Genomic DNA, 20,397 nt, shown 5'->3' with positions numbered 1-20,397 from the left:
TGTTTGTGAGGACAAAAAGCACAGCACAGCACAGCACAGCATAGCACAGGACACACACTAACACTAACAGTAACACACACACACGCACACACCACTAGCAAGAGCAGAGAGCATCGAGCATCGAGCAGCGAGCAAGGAGCAGTGAGCGAAGGATAACCGCATCCGCACACTACCCACCCGCCCACTTTGTTTTGCAAAGGGGAACGGAGACTTTTAGTGGCAACTCTGGTGGCGCATTTGCTTGTTGGCTTGCTTTGATTCGTTCCTTCTTGATGCTGCGGCAGCAGCATGTCCTTGCTGCCATGTGTGTATGTGTATGTGTGTGTGTTTGACTGTGAGTGTGAGTGTGGGTGGGTGTGTGTGGGTAAGCCAAGCCACAATCGCAATCTCCAATAAACACCCGGCTCTGCGCTCTCTGCGCACACACACAATCAGAGAAGCTTCGGCCGCCATCATGACTTAAAAAAAGGAGCAAGGAGCAGAGAGGCGAGCGGAAACGGAAATGGAAGTGGGGCAGGGGCAGAGCAATGGTGGCTCCCCACCAATACAAATACACTCACACCCACAAACTGGGCGACGCAGCTGCGCGGCTCTGCTGCTCGTATAATCGTCTTGGGTTTTGACATTTTGTTTTTGTTTTATAATACCCTTTGTGATGTCGGCGCTTTCCTTTCCCCTTTCCCCTCTTTCCTCTTGACCCTCTTCCAACGACGTCACTCTTGGCCTCGTCTTCTGGCCGCCTTCTTCCTCCCCTTCCCCACACAATAGCACCCTCTTCCGTCCACAATTGCCACCTCCCAGTTAACTGTAATTGAATTGAAGAGAAAATTGTTTTTGCTCGTTGCTCTGTGGGCGTTGGTGTGCATGTACTAGAATCTGCATAAAGTATACCAAAATTTATAGCCCAAGGAGTTTAGAAAAGCAATCATGGATTTATTTATGTCCAAATTAAATTCGTTTTAAAATATTTAATTTTTACTTTTAATATCCATAGAGTATATTAAGATTTATTTATTATCACATAAAATAGTTCTTTAAATGCGTAGTATTTAGCGATAGAAAATAATCCTTATTTGAGAATAATCGTTGGTTTTAAATCAGCTATATTGAAAGATAAATAGTTTTAAAAACCATGTAGTCTCAAAGCCAATTGTTTTTGTTCGTCTGTTTTGTTTAGATATTAAAGTACTACTGTTCTATTGTTATATAATTAAAAATTAAAAATGTATTTTTAGATGTGTTACTAACCTTTACCTTTATATTCAGTTTTTCGATTTTTAAATGTTTTTTGTCTTAATATCTATTTTTTAAGTTCCTTTTTTTTACCATGTTAAACTCTTTAATGGCCCTACCGTTTATCAAAAAAATTTAATACACCCCAGTAATTATATATTAAAACAAAATACGTTTTTGGTACGTTGAAACGCGAGCTACTCTTAATCAAAACTGGAATAATGTTTAAAATATCAAAGTCGTCTTTTAGAAGACCTATGCAATTCTCTTATAAATAAATATTCCCATTACTCTTGATAAACATTAAGAAATCAATTTTTGTAAATATTTCTGATTTTCTGATTTGTATTGTGAAACGGAGATCTAATAACATTTTAGCGTACTTTCTAAATTATTAAACAACTAAATCACTTCATAAGGATGGAGTAGTTCGTTTTTTTTTATTTTGTATTAACTGAAGCATCAATGATTTTGATTGTGTAATTTTATTACCTTTTTTGTATTATAACTTTATGGATTATTGCAAAGCGCTGTTTTGCAAGGCTTTATTCAGGGATAGCTAAAGTTGGACCCGGGTCCACTAATCCAATAATCGATAAATGTTGCCTGCAGGCTGGAAGTGGAAGTGGATGTGGAAGTGGGTGGTATGGGTGGGGATTTACGGAGAAGGTTCCTCCGTTCCGCTCCCCGATTTCGTTGTGAGGCTTTAGCCATGCTTAATGCGCCGACATTAACTTTGTAACAAATGAGATGTCGGAATACAACAGTCAGGATCCTGCCAAGCCGCAGCCTCTCCTCCCGCTCTCTGCTCCGCTCCTTTCTCCACTCTACTCTCACTCTCTCTCTCTCTTTGGGGGGGAGAAAGCAAGAGAGCAGCTGCGGCTGGCAGAAGTTTATGCTCGGGACAAAAGTGAACAAATGCAAAAGTCAAAGCGCTTTGCCGCCATAGCCACGCCCACAACGTCGAGGGAGGAGCGAGAGAGAGCGAGAAAGAAGGAGAGTAAGAGAGAGAGAGCGGCGTTATCCTGTAATAACCGTGCATCAAGGATAACCGGCAGTGCGAGCGGGACAGCTGATGCCGTGCGAGCAGGACGAAACGAGGCGACAGGGTTGGTTCTTGACATTTGAACGGCGACATTTCGCATTGCCAGGATACATACACGAATACACCCACACATCGGCAAATCTCTGTGAATCCCAACAACCCAGTGGTGAATGGAAGGGGGTGGAAGAGGGGGCGGAGGGCTGCGAACCTCATAAAGTGCAGTGCACTTTATTTAATCAATCAAAACTCATGAGCGACTCTTTTATTCAACATTCAGACACTTTGTATCTTTGATTTACTTTCCGGTCAAGTAGGATTGTTGCGGTCTGAAACATTTTTTTTTCAATAAATAAAGCATGGTATTTATATGCGTATAGTTGACATTTAAATTTTAAAATAGTTTTTTTTAATATAATAGAGGTGGACTAGCTTAGACACTTGTAATAAAACCAACCCCGAGTCTGAAAGCCCTTTGTTTATTTTGTTTACCTAAAAAGTTGAAAGTTTTTAAGTTCATTAATGGCTAAAAGAATGTAAATAATGTGTACTGGCCAGTTAACATGAAATCTCATGCTCTCTAAAGCTTTTATTTGTTTAGTCGCCAACCCAAACTGAGTTTTAAATAAGCATGTTAGATTATCAATATTTCCAAGATTATAATTGAAAGAAATTATTGTATTTCAATTTTTAGCCTATCAAAAAATTCAATAAAAATTGGCAAAACTTTAACCTAAGACCCAAATATAAATATTCATTTATTTGCCATTTATTTTTTCAGTCAAATTGCATCCTTAAGTTCAAACAAAATAGATCATTTTGATTTCCAGTCATAACAAGATAATAGAATACAATAAACAAAAACAAAAAAATATTTGAAAAAACCTAACCCAATTTTTATTGGTATTTCCTGTCTTTGATTTACATTTTGTTTTCTTTTCAACTGACCTATTTTTTACCTATTTTTTCTACCATCTAAAGAAAAAGTAAAAAGAATCTTACAAGGACAAGACAAGGACGCGTGTTAAAAGATATTTACAATACATGGTAATGATGGTTTGTTTATTTTATCTGTCACTATTAAATTATAATAGGTAATTAAAAGTCTAATCTTCATATTGACTATTTTTTGCGATCTGGTATAAAAATAGACAGTGCTCGCTTTCGACTGTTAAACTGTTAAGAATATAATTCAGCATGAAATTAGTGGTAAGGCAACTAATCGGTGAAAACATAATCCTAGACTTAAAATTACTTAATATTTTATAAATTGTCCTGTTTGCGTTATTGGACGCTGTATTGGTAAGACATGGATACGACGGAGGTTATGTCGGACCCGCTGCAGTGCGAGTTCATGGAAGATACGGAGACTCAGAGCCACGTATTTACAGACCAGGTTATCGGATTCAGGAATATGACGGCGGACAAGAAGAATACGGAGGCAGACAAGAAGGATACGGAGGCTCAGAGCCACGTATTCACGGACCGGGCATGAAGGACATTACGAACAGTATGGAGGGCGCTACTAAATTGTCCAAATTTAAACAGTAAGTAAAAGCAATCATATAAAAGAATTTTCAAAACTTTGTTTACTCCATTCAACTGCGCTCATCTTAAGGTTATCAGCAGTTTTTTTTTAATCTTATATCAGAGAGCATGCAGAGAGATTTAAGCTTTTGATTGCCACTTTTAATTCAGGTTTCCCTTAACATTACAATACTATACAGCTAAACATCAATATCAATATAAATATTATTTCGCAACTAGGATTGTTTGTTTAAACGTCTTAATCTTAATTCTGATCAAAGAATTTTACATTTTAATCGATAAAATAAAAATATAATATATTTACTAAAGAAAAGCACTTGTGGCCTTTTTATTAAATTAAAAAAAAACACTTGTGGTGCTTTCTCTGTCTGTGAAAGATATTTAATTGTATTATATTATAATATTATTTAAAGAACGTAAATACCTTTAAAACAAGGCGGTTATTCTCATAAAAAATAACAAGTTTTCATAAAAAGTTATTCAAATAAAAACTTAATACAAAGTAATTTTCCTGGTTTGGGCTTTAATCGTTATAAAAATACTGGTGAGTAAGCTAATCGGTAAAAAATCATTCTTAATCTAAATTGGAATACATTACCCTTTCTATCGACTACTTACCTTGCTGTTTTTCTGGCCAGTCCTCATGATTTCACGGTCAGGGCGGATTTGGCCGACAAAATGGAATGAATGCGGATATGGTGGTTGTCACAAAGGTTTTTGGTGTCATTAAATCGCAGATTTTTAAACGATGTATAAAAAGTCTTTGAAATAACAACAACAATTATTGTTTAACTAAAAAATACCCTCATATTTACATTAAGAGTTCTTTAATTTGGTTTTGAAAAGCTTTTTACTGAAATTTAAATCTAAAAAATGTTTCTTTCAAATGTTTGTTTGATTTTTGAAGGAACCTTCAAATACCTTCAAATTAAAAGCGAAATGTAAACACAATTGCTTTAATCTTGATTCTCGCTGTGTTGGCCTGTTAACACCCTTCATGACGTTCAAATACGAAGGCGTCTTCTTATGAACATCATATTCAAAACTCATCAATACAAAAATAAGAAAGCGCTTTTTTAATTTGTTTTTCATTTTGAAACAATTTTAGGGTTTTAAAGGTAATCAAACGTGCTTTGGAGCAAAGATTTTAAAAACAATTATACGAGAACACCAGGCCCGTTCTATATATTCCTTTAAACCAAATATTTTTAAGAAAACTAAACTAACTAAACTTAATTCCAACTTAAAGTTATTCCTTTTTATTAGATATATAAAGTATAAATTGTTTTGTTCCTTATATTGGTACTTTATGGCTTTTTTGTTAGCATTGTGGCCAAGAAGGAACCGATAGTGTTTAAACGGGAGAGTTCAAACCTATGGTGGTGGTCTTAAAGGATCTATTGGACCATAATGTGCTATAAAGACTCTGAAAGACCTTTTTTTTTTTAAAAAAAAAAAGGAGGGATCTGGAAAAGTATTTTGCTAACAGAACTTGTGACCAGCGAAGACAAACCACAACTTAGCATTGATTATACCACACTTTAATACTCTTTAATTTTATTAATCCGTACGCCTTTCCAAAAAATAGCATTAATATACACCCACAACAAAAAAAAACAAAACTTAATTTGTTTATTTTTTCATCTAACGTAGTTGCAAGCGTTTTCAGGCCAATGTCAAAGAATATCTTCATCAACTGAGGGAGGATTGTGAAACAATGGGAGATTTATTGCACGCCTTGTTTAACAAATCATACCCAGGTATGGCCAGGTACATTTACCCTCCAAATTATGGCCTGAATGTGGCATGTTTACTTTTCAAATTGAGCGCACAATACAAACCAAATGCGTTTGACACTAAAGTCAGGATGCCTCGGTCGGAGATAATTCCGGGGTTTGGGAATCCAGGACACTTCCTTCGGCTCGGCAAAATGCCCCATTGAGCACGGTAGCTGTAGGGATCGGGAAAATAATGACGGACCATAGACACACATTGAGGAAGGCACAGTTACTATTTCGTTATATTTTGAAGACTCAGTTTTAATCTAAATAGCAATCTATAGGTTTGTTCAATTGTTTGTTCGGTGTTTTCTTTTATTTCGTTTGTTGTTGTATATGGGCTTTAATTTGAATATTTATTTACAATTTATTTAAGACTCGTTACCCTCGTTCAAGTCAAATATAGTAACAGTTGCAATAAACAAGCTTTCAACTTATTGCTTACGTGTCTCATCAATATAATTTACAAGAAAAACTTACTTAAGGCTAATCTCCGTTGATGTTTAGCTTTATGTCTCTGTGCTTCTCGCATTTATTTAATTTACTTTACGGATATTTACCGGCTCCGGTTGCTTAAATTGTTGATGCTTCGTTTATTTGTAGTTATGTGTATTTTTACTAGTGAGAATATTGGTTGGTTAATTGAGAGTATGTATATATAATCACTATATATATCTGACTTCTATATACCATATTCAACATTTGTAATTTATGTACGTTCGTAATTACGAGTTGGGCTTTTACTATGCGCTTGCGGTTCGTTTGTTTTCTTTATATAAATAAAATAGAATATTTTGCTTTTGCTTCGCTTCGAATAATACATGCCATATACATACATATAAGAAAATGCTCGATTACGATTCTCATAACTTATGGTTCGACGTTAACCAAATGAGGCCCTCGGACAGGCCATCGCCGGATGTGGCACATGATGGTTGTACATACCAATTGCGATCTCTTATTCTAGTTAAACCTAGTTTTTCCTGGATTTCATGGGGTTTCATTGCTGCAAGTCAAAAAAAAGATGCATTAGTCGCTTGAAAATGATCGCTGGAAAAGGCATTAGTTACCATCAGGCAAATCCTGTTTGTTAGCAAATATCAGTATGATGGCGTCGCGCATCTCTCTATCGTTAATTATCCTATGCAGCTCCGTGCGCGCCTCGTCTATCCGATCCCGATCCGCACAGTCCACGACGAAGATCAGACCCTGCGTACCCGTGTAATAGTGTCGCCAGAGCGGTCGAATCTTATCCTGTCCGCCGACGTCCCACACATTGAACTTGACATTCTTGTACGTGACGGTTTCTACGTTAAAGCCCACAGTGGGTATCGTTGTAACTGATTGCCCGAGTTTCAGTTTGTACAGGATCGCTGTGGGTATTCAAAAACAAAATCAGTTAATAAATCCGTTTGGTTTATTTACGGAAATACAACGTTTTCGAATTCGATTTTGACCAAGCTAGTTTTTTGATAGTAATTGCTTTGTTTCAGTTACCTATACTTTAGTTCCTAAGAGTCGATTCCAATTTTTCTTTTAAGAAAGTTAAAAGTGAGGGATTGGCCCTAACTGATCCTTTATAAATATGGTTGGTACTTTGTTGACAACAAACTAAAATTTAATTTAAATCAGAAATAGATAAAGTATGAAAAAATTTAATATTTATCCAGAGACATTTTGAGATATGATTAATATTGAATGAGTTCATTTGAAAACAATTAAATCATACGACTTATTCTGACAAATCAGAAGTATTTTTTAAATTCTCCTTATTACAGTTTTAAGAAATAAACTATACAACTGCATAGTAGAAATAAAAACGAAGAGATATTCCCAAATGTAATAGATACATAACTGGAAAGCCTTAAGTACGTTGTGTTCACTCATGTACCATTATTTCCTATCTATCGAAGTTGTTTCTAGAGTAAATATCCTACAAAAATAGGTCAAAAATCGAATTTCGAAAACCCTTCATTGATGCTCACTTGTTTTTCCAGCCGCGTCCAGTCCGAGCATGAGAATTCGCATTTCTTTGTTGCCGAAAATTTTTGACAGTAGCTTTCCCATGGTGCTGATGTGTCATCCATTAAACCTTAGCCAATCTGAAAAATAAAAAAGGGAGTTGACAAGAGGTTTCGAATGAGCATGGCATATCACCGATACGTTGGTGGGGCGAGATTCAGGGCAGGGTCAGTGAATTTCCAGATAATAAAGCCATTGTAATACAGTTTGCCTCACTGGCAGTTAACATATCAATTTATGATATAAGAACGCCGACGCGCCAAGGCGCGTAAGTGATATGTACACATACGATATACAGACGTACAAACACAGGCCTTATAGAGGAGCTCATTCGACGGCGGAAGTTAAGAGCATTATTTTGCATAATAATTTCACTTACATTGTCAGCTTATTGCTAAAAAGCAACAAAAAAAAAACGGGGAAGAAGCAGAATTTATCAGTGGAAGAGCTTCCACGCACACACACACATACTCGTGCACATACATAGTACAATTGGACAGATAAACACTATAGTGTCTCGTAAATTAAGGCAGAGTTATCTCAATTACGGACTTATCGCTGGCTCCACTGAATGGGTGGGTGGATAAGCCCCGTTCCGTCCCACCACCGAGCATATAAAGCCGGCTTGGGACCCACAATATCGGATGGTTTCTCAGATTCTACGGAATTTCGCTCGCTCTCTCGCTTGCCTACGTCACAAACACGCCCGTAACACACATGCACATCGCACACACATATATACACACCCAAGTCTCCTGACGACCGCCGTTACGCACCGCTTTCCAGCCCAATTCGTTCCACGCCGGCCTGAAATCCGTTAACATGTAGTGCCTAAGTGCGCGGGCCAGGCAAAAAATGCATTTGCTAGCACACCACGGCCAAAAAACTATAACTAACAACAACAAATTTGCACTAATCTTCTTGTATTTATATACACATACACGATCTGCGGTTAGGAGATTACGAAACGTGCTTAAAAATGCCAAAAGCGCGATTGGAAAATACCAAGAGCTGTCACTGGTCACTCAATTCGTTTGGTATTCACGGAATAAGTTTTTTAGTGTAGTTTTGTAAATAAAAAACGGGTTGAGTTTGAAATGCAGACAAGGTTTAAAGATTTTTAAGAAGGAATTTACAATTTTACTGCTTTTGAAGCGTTAAATTTCGATTAACAGAAATAGTTTTGTTAATTGTTCAAAAGGAATAATTAATTAACTAGTTAATTATATTTAATTAATAGTAGTTCTATAGTATTATTTTTATATAAAAGTTATCCTTGATTTAATAAGCTTAGTTAAAGAAAACAAATATTACACTTAAGAGCGTGTCCTATTTTTCCCTTCTTTGAGAATAGAATTAATATGTATTTTATATGAATATCATAATTTTTCCAATACCTATATTGGTAATAATAAAATATTATATAAATTGACTATAAAAACTAAATGATAAAAAATGGAATTGGAAGAAATGGTCATAAAAATATTTTGGTATATTTACTTTCGCTAAGTATCCAAGGGCGGTCACACTGGCACCGATGATTGGAGTCAACTCGATTACATGGTATCGGAAAGCGGAGATTGGCCTATCGACGACCCAAACAAGTAAGTTCATTTATATCTTTAAAAGTTGTAATTCGAGTCAAATTTTACCTTCGAAGTTTAAACGGTAAAGTTTTGAAGTTATGGGTCATATTGCTATGACAATTTGTAATTCTAATCTGTTTACTTTTTCATTCCAGGCTCTGGGTTCTTCGATTTGAAGTCTGTTCGCGATTTGTATTGTTTGATTTTTGAGCAATACTTACGACACTCTACGCTGCTGGCTTCGCACTGGGGAATTATGGAACTGAGTTAGTCGTCGTCCAGGTCAGACTCGGAAAACATGGCTGGCATTTGTCCCCGGGAGGCGGTTCGGGTGAAAGTGAAGGCAAGTGAAAGGAGGCCAGAAGGCGAGACAACAAAGGGCTGCTTTAATTGTGACAGTCTAACAATCTCTTTCGAATCTCCTATCACAGAAATGCGAGCCCACAGCACGGCCGGAGTGGCGCAAGTTCTCCGTGGATCCGCAGATCACCACGCTGGAGGTGCTCTACTCCCTGCTCGCCAAGGCCTTCGACGTCAAGTCGGACTTCTCCATCAAGTTCAAGGCCTTCGATCCGGCGGGCAATGAGATCTACCTGGCCGTGCGCTCCGACTGGGATCTGGATGCCGCCTTCCTGCGCATCCACAACATATCCATACAGACCGCCTCGGAGCCCTGCCTCATCCTGCAGATCGATGTGAAGCCCTTCACCGTGGTCAGGGAATGCGAGACGGAGGCGTCGCCAGGACGAGCCTCAACGGGAGCACCAACGCCGGCCACTCCTGCTCCTCCTGCGGCCGCCCGCGAGCTGATATCACCACTGCAGACCTTGGGAGTCTCCCAGAAGTACGTGCAGCATATGCAGACCAAGCTGGGCAGCTCCATCATGAACCAGATGGAGAAGACATTCTCGATTGTGCAGAAAGCCTTCAACCTGTCGGATGAGCACATGGCCAATCTACCGCCCCGACCGCCCATGTGCGACAGCGAGTTCCGGCTGTTCCTGGACGCCCTGGGACAGATCCAGCGCAAGGATGAGCTGCACCGGGTCATCTTCCTGGGCGGCATTGAACCCAGCCTGCGGCGCGTGGTGTGGAAGCACTTGCTCAACGTTTATCCCGGTGGAGCCAACGGGCTGGCCTTAGATGGCCACCAGCGGATGGAGTTTATGCGCCGGAAGTCCGAGCAGTACTGCCGACTGCGGGACACCTGGAAGGCGGCCGTGAAGCGAGGCAGTGCGGCCGGCGAGCTGGCCTACGTGACCAGCATGGTGAAGAAGGATGTGCTGCGCACGGACCGGCTGCATCCGTTCTACGCGGGCAGCGACGACAATCAGAATATCGCAGCGCTCTTCAATATCCTGACCACATATGCTCTGAACCATCCCACGGTGTCGTACTGCCAGGGCATGTCGGACATTGCCTCGCCGCTGCTGGTCACCATGAACGACGAGGCGCAGGCCTACATCTGCTTCTGTGCCATAATGGCACGCGTTCGCGGGAACTTCATGCTGGACGGGATTGCGATGACGCAGAAGTTCGCCCATTTGACGGAGGCGCTGAGCTTCTACGATCCGGAGTTCTGGGAGTACCTCAAGTCGCAGCAGGCGGACGACTTGCTCTTCTGCTACCGCTGGCTGCTGCTGGAGCTGAAGCGCGAGTTTCCCTTCGAAGATGCCCTGCGCATGCTGGAGGTGCAGTGGAGTTCACTGCGCTACGGAAATGGCGGGGAGCAGGAGCTGCCGCTCTTCGAAAAGGTTAGTCTGTGAGTTGCTACCTCAATTGTACATCATTAATAATACTTATCTTTCAGGAGTTTGTGCCCATTACGGACTGCTCAATGCCCAATAGTGCCAGCACCTTTTCCAGTTCATACAGCGCCACGCCGACCAGCCCATCCTATCTGCTGACCAAGCCTCGCGAGAATCCCTACACTAAAGTCTGCGCCCTACGCCGCCAGAGCTCTTCGGCGTCGCTGAGCTCACTTAGCTCATCGCTGGGCACGAGTCATGCCCTGGACAATACGAAGCGGCTGAACCACAGCCTCGACGACAATATGTCGCGCCATGCGACCGCCGCTGCTCGCCGGCAGAGACGCACCTCGTCCAAGGTTCACCAGAGTCTGGACGAGTCCAAGATGCTGGCGCTGATCGAGGGCGCCATGGAGAACACAAAGTTTGCACAAGGCTTGTCCGCCGGCGAGGAAAGCGAAGATGATGATGTATTCGATAGGAAGGACTCGCCCAGCTTTCTGGAAACCAATCCCTTTAAGGATGATGCCCAGCGAGCACCAGAGAAAGTGAGCGCAACCACACCTCCTGTCTCGCCAGGTCGGGCCTTTCTCTGCAGTTCGTCCTCTTCCAACTTCGACGAGGATCCCCTCGAGCGCAAGGCGAAGCTGCAGCACAAAAACATTCTGACCGTGAGTAACATCATTGCCAAGCAGCTGGCCACGAATGCCAGCCAAGTGAGCGAGAGTGTGAAACGGGTGAGCAACTCCAGTGGCGGCCACTTCAAGGATCTCAAGGAAAAACTGGCGGCGACCAGTCGCATCGGACTGTCCTTTGACGGGGAAGGGGGGGAGGACGATGGCGAACGGAAGATGCCGCCAAAGCTTGTGAAGAACTTCAACGAATTCCTCAACTTCGCCACAATCAACAAGAATCGTATTTCCGATCGTTTTGCCACTCAGCCGCAACAGGCGACGGCTGCGACTGCGGTCACCAAACCGGTGGTGCAGCTAACGAAGGGTGCACTGGGCAGTTCCCTGGACGAATCCGATTCCTCCTCGCTGCCGGAGACCAGCTGGAGCGCGTCCACGGCCGCCACGGCCATTCAGCAGGCGCAAGAGCTGAGCAGCTATAACCTGCAGCTGGATCTCGAGAGCAATCACCAATGCGATCCGGACGATTCGAATACGCCGGATCAGGATCAAGACCCCGACCAGGAGTACTATCCCATGACGACGGCCATAACGCGTGAGCTGCGTCTCGAGGCGGAGAATCTGGATCGCCAGGTGTTCGGACTGCCCTTCACGGAGGACGGCGAGAAGCGGGACGATATCGAGTACGAGAAGTTGGACAAGGACGCACTGGACCTGGTGGAGGACCTGAAGGAGAACGAGATCATCACCTGTCCGGATGTCAGCGAGCTGCACATGCGCCGTCGTCAGCGACTGGCGGCCAAGAGCAACAGCGTCCAGCAGAACGAGTCGCATGCCTTTAATCCTTTCATCGACGAAAGCTCTCTTCTCGTGGACGGGCACAATCCATTGGGCATGCGCAACAGCAGCAGTCTGCCCGAGGTGATTCTGCCCATCTCCACGGAGCCCAATCTGGTGGAGGTATCGCCTCTGGTGGAGATCGCCACGAATGCGGACGATGAGAGCGCCTACACGCGATCCCCCCAGCGTTCGGCCCATCTGAATGGAGTCAGTGGACTGAACGCCACGGCGGCTGCACTGCCTCCGCCCTCGGAATTCGGCGGAGGCAACGCCTTCCTCATGTTCCTGTGCCTCACCCTGCTGCTGCAGCACCGCAACACGATCATGAAGGCCGGCATGGACTATAACGAGATTGCGATGCACTTCGACAAAATGGTAAGGAAGCACGATGTCACCAGGGTGCTGAACCAGGCCAGGCGCATGTTCGTGGATTACCTCAAGGCGCAGAGCAGCCCGCAGCGCCAGCGATCGCCCAGTGGGTCTGTGTCCACTGGATCCACGGCCGCCCACTTGACTGCTTCAATGCCGGCGTAAGGTGATGATAATCCTGCCCAGCTCCTGTCAGACTTTAGTATTTCCACAGCTTAGTAAACCAACCTTTTGAGTATCGATCTCCTTGCTAGATTTTAAAATGTTTTTCAACATTTATGGATCAGTCCTCTGAAATTGAACTGTTTTGTTTACTCCAACCACCATTTCATTATTTAATGGTTCCATTTTGACTTTATTGATCCTCTTCACTTGTTCCTAATAAGTGTTTGTTTATTTCCTATCGCACTCATTAAAATGTTTAAACTTTAAGAACTTAGGGGAAACTTGGAGTGGAGTATTCTTGCTCAAGGTGGAGGGCAAAATCAAAGGCACTTGTTTGTTACAACCCCTCAATGTGAAACCAATGTCTTCTTTCTTTGTACGTAAACGGATTTTGTACTTTCTTATTTTAAACTAAGCCTTTATTTATATTTATTCATATATGTATTTGCACCTTTGCCAAATGATCAAATGCGCAATGCGTTTGGTTAAAAGTCGCTTTATTTAACTAGTCTGCTAAAGCATTCCATGCTCTTGTAAAGATAATTTATTTTAGACTTGAATACGCAGCTAAATGTTAATTTATGCAATCAAATTGACGGAGAATCTATAAACCAATTAACCATGATCTTATTATCTCTAAACGTTCTTGTATCTTATAAAATCTCTTAACCTACTCGGAAAACAAAGTAATTTTGTAAATTAAATTTGAAACCAAATGGTAACAGTTAACGCCTGTGCTATGTAAAGTTACGAAAACCAAACTTTTAAACAATCGATTAATAAACAAATTCGAAATGATGATTACAAAATACACAATTTATTGGAATCAAAATAAGTTTCAAGTACAAACAAAAATAGGAAATCACTTCAAATGAAACATGTATACAGAAACAGAAATCAGAAGTTATACTTTTTCTTCAGTCGCTCGCGTATGAGCACACCCTTGATCAATTTCTTCCAGTTGCCGTAGACGCGGGTCTCGTACTTCTCCTGCTCCTTGCGCACCTGCTCCTGCTGATCCTCCTCCCAGGCGGCCGTGACCACCTCGCGGAACTCCTCGCAGACGATGAAGCCATCGTACATGGGATGGCAGGCGCCCTGATGGAAATCGAAACCAATCACTGCATTGGCACAATCAATATTCAGCTTCTTGCAAACTCTCATCAAACCAGGCACTAAAATGGAGTATGTAAAACAGATTATGTTGGATTGGAAATCTGTTATGTTGCTTACGCCTCAAATGCACAGTCTTCTTGGGCAGCATGCAGGCCTTGAAAAGCTCAACATTGCCGTAGGCATTGCGTGGCACAAGTCCATTCTCCGCTGTGGGTGGCTCGTATTCCTGCGTCTGCCAGTAGCCGAAGATCTCCAGTGGCTGGTCCTTGATGACGGTGCGTGTGTTCTGAGAGACATTAAAAAAATCAATCAATGTAATCCCCTGTTCAGAAGAGAACACTTTACTTACCCTATCATACTTAGGGCGCGCCTTGACCACCTTGTAGGGCTGCTCGCCCAGCTTCACAACGCGCGCACTCTTGAGCCAGATGTCCCGCGAGTGCAGGAGATGCACACAGTCCCTGGCGTATACCGGTTCGCCACGGATGAAGCCCAGGGTGGGCGCATCCGGTGGATACAGGCCCTGGAACTTGAGCAGGTGCCGCTCCAGCACATAAAGCGGATGGTCCTTGAAATCGCCAATGGACGTTGGCAGTGGTTTGTTGGCGTGAATGCGACGCAGCTGGTCATCCTCTGTGATGTCGCGCTTGGTGCGACGCCCCAGATAAGGGGCGATGGTTTCATCTAACCAGGCCTTCTCCACACGCGCCTTGCGAACAGTGGTGCTCCAGCTGGCGCAGTAGCGGGCAGTCACATCCTTGAGCGTTTGGTCGTCCTGGAAGGCAAACACATAGGCCAATCCTGGCGTGGCGTTTTTCTGTAAGGCAAAGAAAGGGTCATTATACATAGTTATATATGTAAATGGGTTATAAACTCACCCTTATGGTGTCTACGCAGTGCAGTTTGCCCTTGAACAGATCTATGCAGATCCACTGCTCCTCCACCTCGGACCACAGCTCCACCCACATGTCGGAGGCATCTGTTCGACGCTTGGCCCTTGAGCCGCCCTCATCGTCGGTGGACATCACGCGGCGATCCTTGCGCAGGTTTTGCACTGCTTTGGGCAGCACAGGAGCCCTCTTCACCGGCTTGGCCGGTTCGAATACCTCGTCCGAATCCTGTGACCTTTGCAGCTTTTCCAGCCTTATGCGCTTCTTGGGCAGCGGCGCATCATCGCCGCCATCCAACTGGGGAATGCCCAGCGTACTGGGCTTCTGGCCCCGTCTTCGCAGCTGTCGAACAGGCACCGCTTCGGATAGAAAGCTGGGCGAGATTCGTGCCTTGGTGTCTGGGCACTTTTCGTTCCTTGGCGGCGGTGGTGGAGCCGGATTCGGAGGTGCAGCAGTTTTGGCGCCAAGAAAACTCGGGGATATGAGTACTTTTGGGGACTTGCTGCGCGATCGGGTTTCCTGGGTACTGGGCTGCTTCTCCGCCGGATTGGCGTTCTCCGTGTCACTGTGCTTGGCATTCAGCTGCTTCACCTTGGACAGCACCAGTTTGGGCAAGACGGGAGATCCAACAAGTGGCTGTTTCTCCACCGTTGTGGCTTTCACTGCGGCTCTGCGTGTTCGTCCTGCAACCGGGGATAAGGTAGCCACAGGAGCCGTCCTGGGTTTCTTGCCACCTCCTGCTTCAGCAGCGGCTTGAGTGGTGACCCTCTTCAGCAGAGCCGATTGGGGTTTGACTTTGTTTTGTATTGGGGAAACACCGAGAGCAGCCTTCGAGGTACTTGGTTTGTCCTCAAAAGAAGCGTCCGATGTGCTGGAGCTATGGGATGTTTGATGTTTGGATTTGTCAACCAGCTTTGAGGCGAGACTTGGTTTTGCAACCTTTTTATCCTCCTTTTTTGATGAATTTGAGGATTTCGAACTTGTCGAGGTAGTTGGTTTTTCCTCAAAAGAAGTGTCAGATTTACTGGAACTATGACAGGCTTTTTGTTTGGATTTTTCAACCAATTTTGTTGCAAGGCTGGGTTTTAAATCTGTTTTAACCTCTTTGGCTGCACTTGATTTAGCAATTTGTGATTCTTTCTTAATAGATTTGGCAGTGGAAGATGAAGAATTGCCAGGTTTGGGGGCCTCCTTCTTTGTACTTTTATCACTGCTCTTATTTTCAGCCTCTTTGGAAGCAGTGGCTTTAGGTTTAGTTGCCTTCTTGTGTTTTTTGGGCTCCTCATCCTCAGTCTCCTCTTCGGTCTCGACCGTCTGACTTTTGTTCTTCTCCTCCTGCTTTAGTTTAATGGGAATCAAATCACTGGCCCCCGGACGAAGCGGCATTGGCTGGAGATTGACGATCAGGCGACAGTTCATGCCCATTCCTCGCGCAAGGACAATGAATATGAAGATCATATCCTGCTTGCAGCGGGCTTCCTTGCGTTTGATCTGCGCCAGCAAGGCATCCAAAATGTCCTTTTTGGTGGCACTCGATTGCTCGGAATATAGACTGGGACTTAGCAGCTTAATGGCCGTCTTGAACCAGGTGACAAAGGACTGCATGTATTTCAGTTCGGTGCCCCGTTCCGTGGGATAGGCATTCCGACTGGGCAGTAGCTTCAGGGCAGCTTGCCTCAGGGCATCCGACTCGCCCAGCAATCGATTGTACTTCAAACTGCGAGCTATCTGACACATCAGGCTAACCTTGTGCAGCAGCAGCTGGCGTTCCTTGATGTCCCGATTGAGACGACGCTTCAAGGCCATCTCCAGCTCGAGCTGGGTCTTCTGTTCCCTGGTGGGTCGCAGTCCCTGGAGGCCCACGTGGATCTCAAGGTCGCCGGATACGTTCGGCGTGACGGCCTCCTCCTCGTCGTAGGAAAGTTCTGCATCTGGAAAGGGAATTGGAAGCGGGGTGATGATGAGGCACTGAACTGAGTGAAAAAACAGTGATGGGAACTGTTAGCTTTTCCTCTAGAAGGTTATATAGTTTAAAATATACAACATAATTTGAACTCAATTCTATACGTTTTTAAATAGTTTCCAATAAATATAAATTTAAAAGCATATTTATTAGATTTTGTATAAAAAGTGTAACACAAGTTTTAACGATGTTTGATATTTAAAGAAAAATAAAATAACTATTTCAAGATACTAAGACACTTCCCATCACTGATGAAAATGCGGGAGGATTGGGCAGGGAGGGCAGATGTATAACACCCAGACAGAGAGCTTGGAGTCCTTTCAACATTTTGCATTTATTTATTTATATCATTTAAAGTGCATTTTAAATTTCAATTATCGAGTTAATTACATTCAACATTCACTAAATTGCGCTAAAATTACGAGTTTCATTTGATTTATTGCATCGTTTATTTGAGTATATCATTAGTTAATTAGATGTCATACTCTGCATGCAGATGTTTTTTATGTTAAGTGAATACAATTTCGCTAAAGTAAATTCGTTAAACATCAGTTCTAATTCGTTAGCTACTTGTTAATTTCTCTGAAACACTTGCAATTGCCATAAAGTAAGTACACAAATAGTTGACTTGGCCATTTGACTAGCTATTCAAAATTATTATTTATATACTGGTTTTGCGTTTAAAATCTTCTTGTATTTATTCGTTTTGATTTGGTTAACTGGAGTCTTTGGGACTTTGTCCTGTTTCGCGTGGCAAACCGAAATTGAAAACTCACCAAAACAATTAAAATAAATGCATTTTCTGAGAAAAGTATCGTGATTAACAGATTATTTCGATAGGTGCTCGTGTGCAGACATTTAAACCACGTTTAAAATTCGATAAACATACAGTTTATGCTTTAGACTTGTCATCCATTTAACACGCAGATTGAGCTTAAGCTAGTGCAAAAACGTTTAGAAATGTTTTTAGTTGATTTGATTTGTTTGACATTTAAAAAGAAACATTGATTTGATTTTAACAAGCTTTTATGATAGTTATTCCATTTGATCTTTTCTATAGATTTAAGTTGTTTTTATTTTCCGCGGACAACTGGGATTTGATTTTGTTAGGTTTTTGGCATCTCCTTAATGAGGGCATGCATCAACGGACTCATGGCCTGGTTAAGTGGGTATAAATAGGTTAGTAAGCCAAGTTTCTGGATAAAGCGTTCTCAGCAAGAGCCATCTCATACGCTAGTTCCTCAGTCTAATCGACTAACAATATGTTACAGTAAATAGGTATTTCGTAGATACATGGCCATTATTTTGACGCGGCTCTTCCAAATGTACATTCATGCATACAGTTGCGGTCGAAATAAGGGCATTACAATATCGAGTTTTGATACAAACCCAGAGAATAAAAGTTTGGAATACATTAAACAATGTTCATTTGAACAGATAAATCAATTGTAAATGGGTTTCTATCTCCATCTCTAATTAATTAAGACTAATATGTTAAATCATGCTCTTGTTTCGACCGCAGCTGCACGGATCAGTTAGTAATTTCTATCTTCACATCGACAAATAAACTTAGTACAAACAAAACTACACAGTCTCATACAGAGCAATTTGGAAGCTTTTTTTTTTGTTTATCAGATACCAGAAATGCCAGCGCCACAACCACAACATTTGGTAATACTCCACATACTCCACTGCCTCCTGCCATCTTCGTGGAGCCAAACTACTTGCATTTTCGCCTACCTGCCACTTCCTCAAAATCGGAATCATCGGTGTCGCCGGCAGTGGCGACCACTGTGGACACGGGTCGCGTCTTGGTGTGGCGCTTGATCCGCGTCGACTTGGTTTTGCTCAGGCGCGACGGTTCATCCAGGGTCGGTGGTGCAGCAGCAACTGGTGGTGCTCCTCCTCCTACTCCTCTCCCTCCAACGCCCGCCTTCTGCTGCCGCTGATTACCCTCCCGTTCCTCCAACTCCACTCTCTGGTAGTTCTGGTTCTCGCCCAATGCAAGCAGCGCATTGACATCCATGGTGGCAGCCTGGCTACTCGGCGGAGTGGCCGTGGCATTCCGCTTGCTAAGTGCATCCCGTGTGCGCTCCAAGCTGTTCGCGTTCTCCAGGAGACCGCGAAAGTCGAAGGCATTGCCTGCTTTATCCTCGAAGCTGCTCTCGTTGTTGTCCTCCGAACCGGAGCCGGAGTCCGAGAGATTCGTGATGCCCGCATTGCAATCGAATTGGGGCGCCGGCGACTTCTCCTTCTCCTTCTGGCCGCCGGCAAAGAAGGTGGAGTGCAGATCGAGTTCGGCGGGATTCACCAGGTAGTCCTCCACACTGGATTCGCTGCTGGAATCAGCAGGATCGTGCTGATCCCGTGCACCGCTTTCATTGGGCGTTCTGGCGTTTTTTGAACCCGAAGCTCGAGGCGAGTTCTCCTGCAGCTGCTGCTGCTGCTGGGATGGTGAAGTGGGAAAGGTCTTGGGTGGCGGTCGGTATTTGTTGTACAGCTTGGAGCGCAGTGACTGGCCACTGGGCTTGCGTTTCTTCACGGAGGACCCCTTGATGCCGCTGGGCGGCTTTTGTTCGCTGCTGGGCGATGGGGTTATTGGTGGGGTAAGTAAGTAAGTAAAGGCTAGCAGAGGATTCTGACCACAATACTCACCCCTTTTTGCCCGCTACGGCCGAGGAGCGTCCGCTGGAGCCAGCGGCTCCTCCCTCCGCCTGCAGATCATCGAAGTCGCTGTCGTCGTCGTCCGACGACTCCCCCTTGGCGTCCTCCAACTTCCACTCGTCCTCGCTCGCCGAGAATCCTTCGGACACGGAATCCTCCTCCTCGTCGGACATCTTCCTTTGCTTTTGGGGGCGCTTTACATTTATGTATCGCGAGGCGTGCCACTTAGTTATTGATTTTTACTGCGCAGTTTTTTGGGGCACGCGTTACACAAGACTATCCTTTGTGCCTCTACCTTCTGTTTAGTGGGTTAGGTCGTGATTTTAACTGATAAATTTGCCCCTGTTTAAGCTTGGACGATTTAAATGAATTGCGAAATTCACATTTTCGCGCTTGGGTAGAAAAACAGGCAAAAAGCAGAGGCCGAGAACAGCGCGTCAATGACCAGTGTTGGAAGGTGTCCAGATTCCAATGGGAATACATTTTGAATCGTGTTCCCACTTTGGTTATCTTCTAACGGTTTCATGGCGATTATATCTAAATAATTTAATTTAAGCCTATTTTCTTAAGGTTAACAAAACAATGAGTTGTTTTCTGCAAGAAAACATTATAAAACAAAATATTATGAACAAACAACAACAACCACATTATTCATATGGAAGATCTTAAGACTAACAAATGTATATAAATAATAATAAACATATATATTAAATTTTAAAATTAATTTTCTGTACGTATGTAAGCTTAATACATTACATTAAATGAAAACAACTTTAATTTTATTAAAACTATATTTAAAAG

The 20,397-nt window shown here is 43.2% G+C and overlaps 3 protein-coding genes across 6 annotated transcripts; 1 reads left to right on the top strand and 2 right to left on the bottom strand.

The window, feature by feature from the left end:
- Positions 1–5,815: 5,815 nt before the first annotated feature.
- LOC108144364 (ADP-ribosylation factor 6) lies at positions 5,816–8,591 on the bottom strand. 2 transcript variants are annotated; one of them, XM_017269130.2, is made up of 4 exons: positions 8,400–8,591; positions 7,587–7,703; positions 6,672–6,974; positions 5,816–6,607 (listed from the first exon to the last, which is right to left on the bottom strand). In XM_017269130.2, exons 2-4 carry the CDS (start codon positions 7,666–7,668, stop codon positions 6,465–6,467), a joined length of 528 nt encoding a protein of 175 aa, XP_017124619.1. In that variant the 5' UTR covers positions 7,669–7,703; positions 8,400–8,591; the 3' UTR covers positions 5,816–6,464. The 2 variants fall into 2 exon arrangements, with proteins under 2 accessions (XP_017124619.1, XP_017124617.1); XM_017269128.2 differs by having other exon boundaries at positions 8,370–8,590.
- Positions 8,592–9,147: 556 nt separating this feature from the next.
- Positions 9,148–13,761, top strand: LOC108144362. 2 transcript variants are annotated; one of them, XM_017269126.2, is made up of 4 exons: positions 9,148–9,227; positions 9,365–9,552; positions 9,641–10,963; positions 11,020–13,761. In XM_017269126.2, exons 2-4 carry the CDS (start codon positions 9,508–9,510, stop codon positions 12,961–12,963), a joined length of 3,312 nt encoding a protein of 1,103 aa, XP_017124615.1. In that variant the 5' UTR covers positions 9,148–9,227; positions 9,365–9,507; the 3' UTR covers positions 12,964–13,761. The 2 variants fall into 2 exon arrangements, with proteins under 2 accessions (XP_017124615.1, XP_017124616.1); XM_017269127.2 differs by having other exon boundaries at positions 9,211–9,291.
- Positions 13,759–20,054, bottom strand: LOC108144361 (DNA repair protein complementing XP-C cells homolog). Of its 2 annotated transcripts, none has more exons than XM_017269124.1 (6): positions 19,588–20,054; positions 18,673–19,514; positions 14,958–16,900; positions 14,429–14,896; positions 14,197–14,365; positions 13,759–14,138 (listed from the first exon to the last, which is right to left on the bottom strand). In XM_017269124.1, exons 1-6 carry the CDS (start codon positions 19,767–19,769, stop codon positions 13,861–13,863), a joined length of 3,882 nt encoding a protein of 1,293 aa, XP_017124613.1. In that variant the 5' UTR covers positions 19,770–20,054; the 3' UTR covers positions 13,759–13,860. The 2 variants fall into 2 exon arrangements, with proteins under 2 accessions (XP_017124613.1, XP_017124614.1); XM_017269125.1 differs by having other exon boundaries at positions 18,673–19,511.
- Positions 20,055–20,397: the final 343 nt, after the last annotated feature.

This window comes from Drosophila elegans, unplaced genomic scaffold, assembly GCF_018152505.1.
Source record: "Drosophila elegans isolate 14027-0461.03 unplaced genomic scaffold, ASM1815250v1 contig_183, whole genome shotgun sequence".
Classification (NCBI taxonomy): domain Eukaryota; kingdom Metazoa; phylum Arthropoda; class Insecta; order Diptera; family Drosophilidae; genus Drosophila; species Drosophila elegans.
The sequence above is the reverse complement of the archived record's forward strand: the minus strand, read 5'-3'. Positions and strand labels throughout refer to the sequence as shown.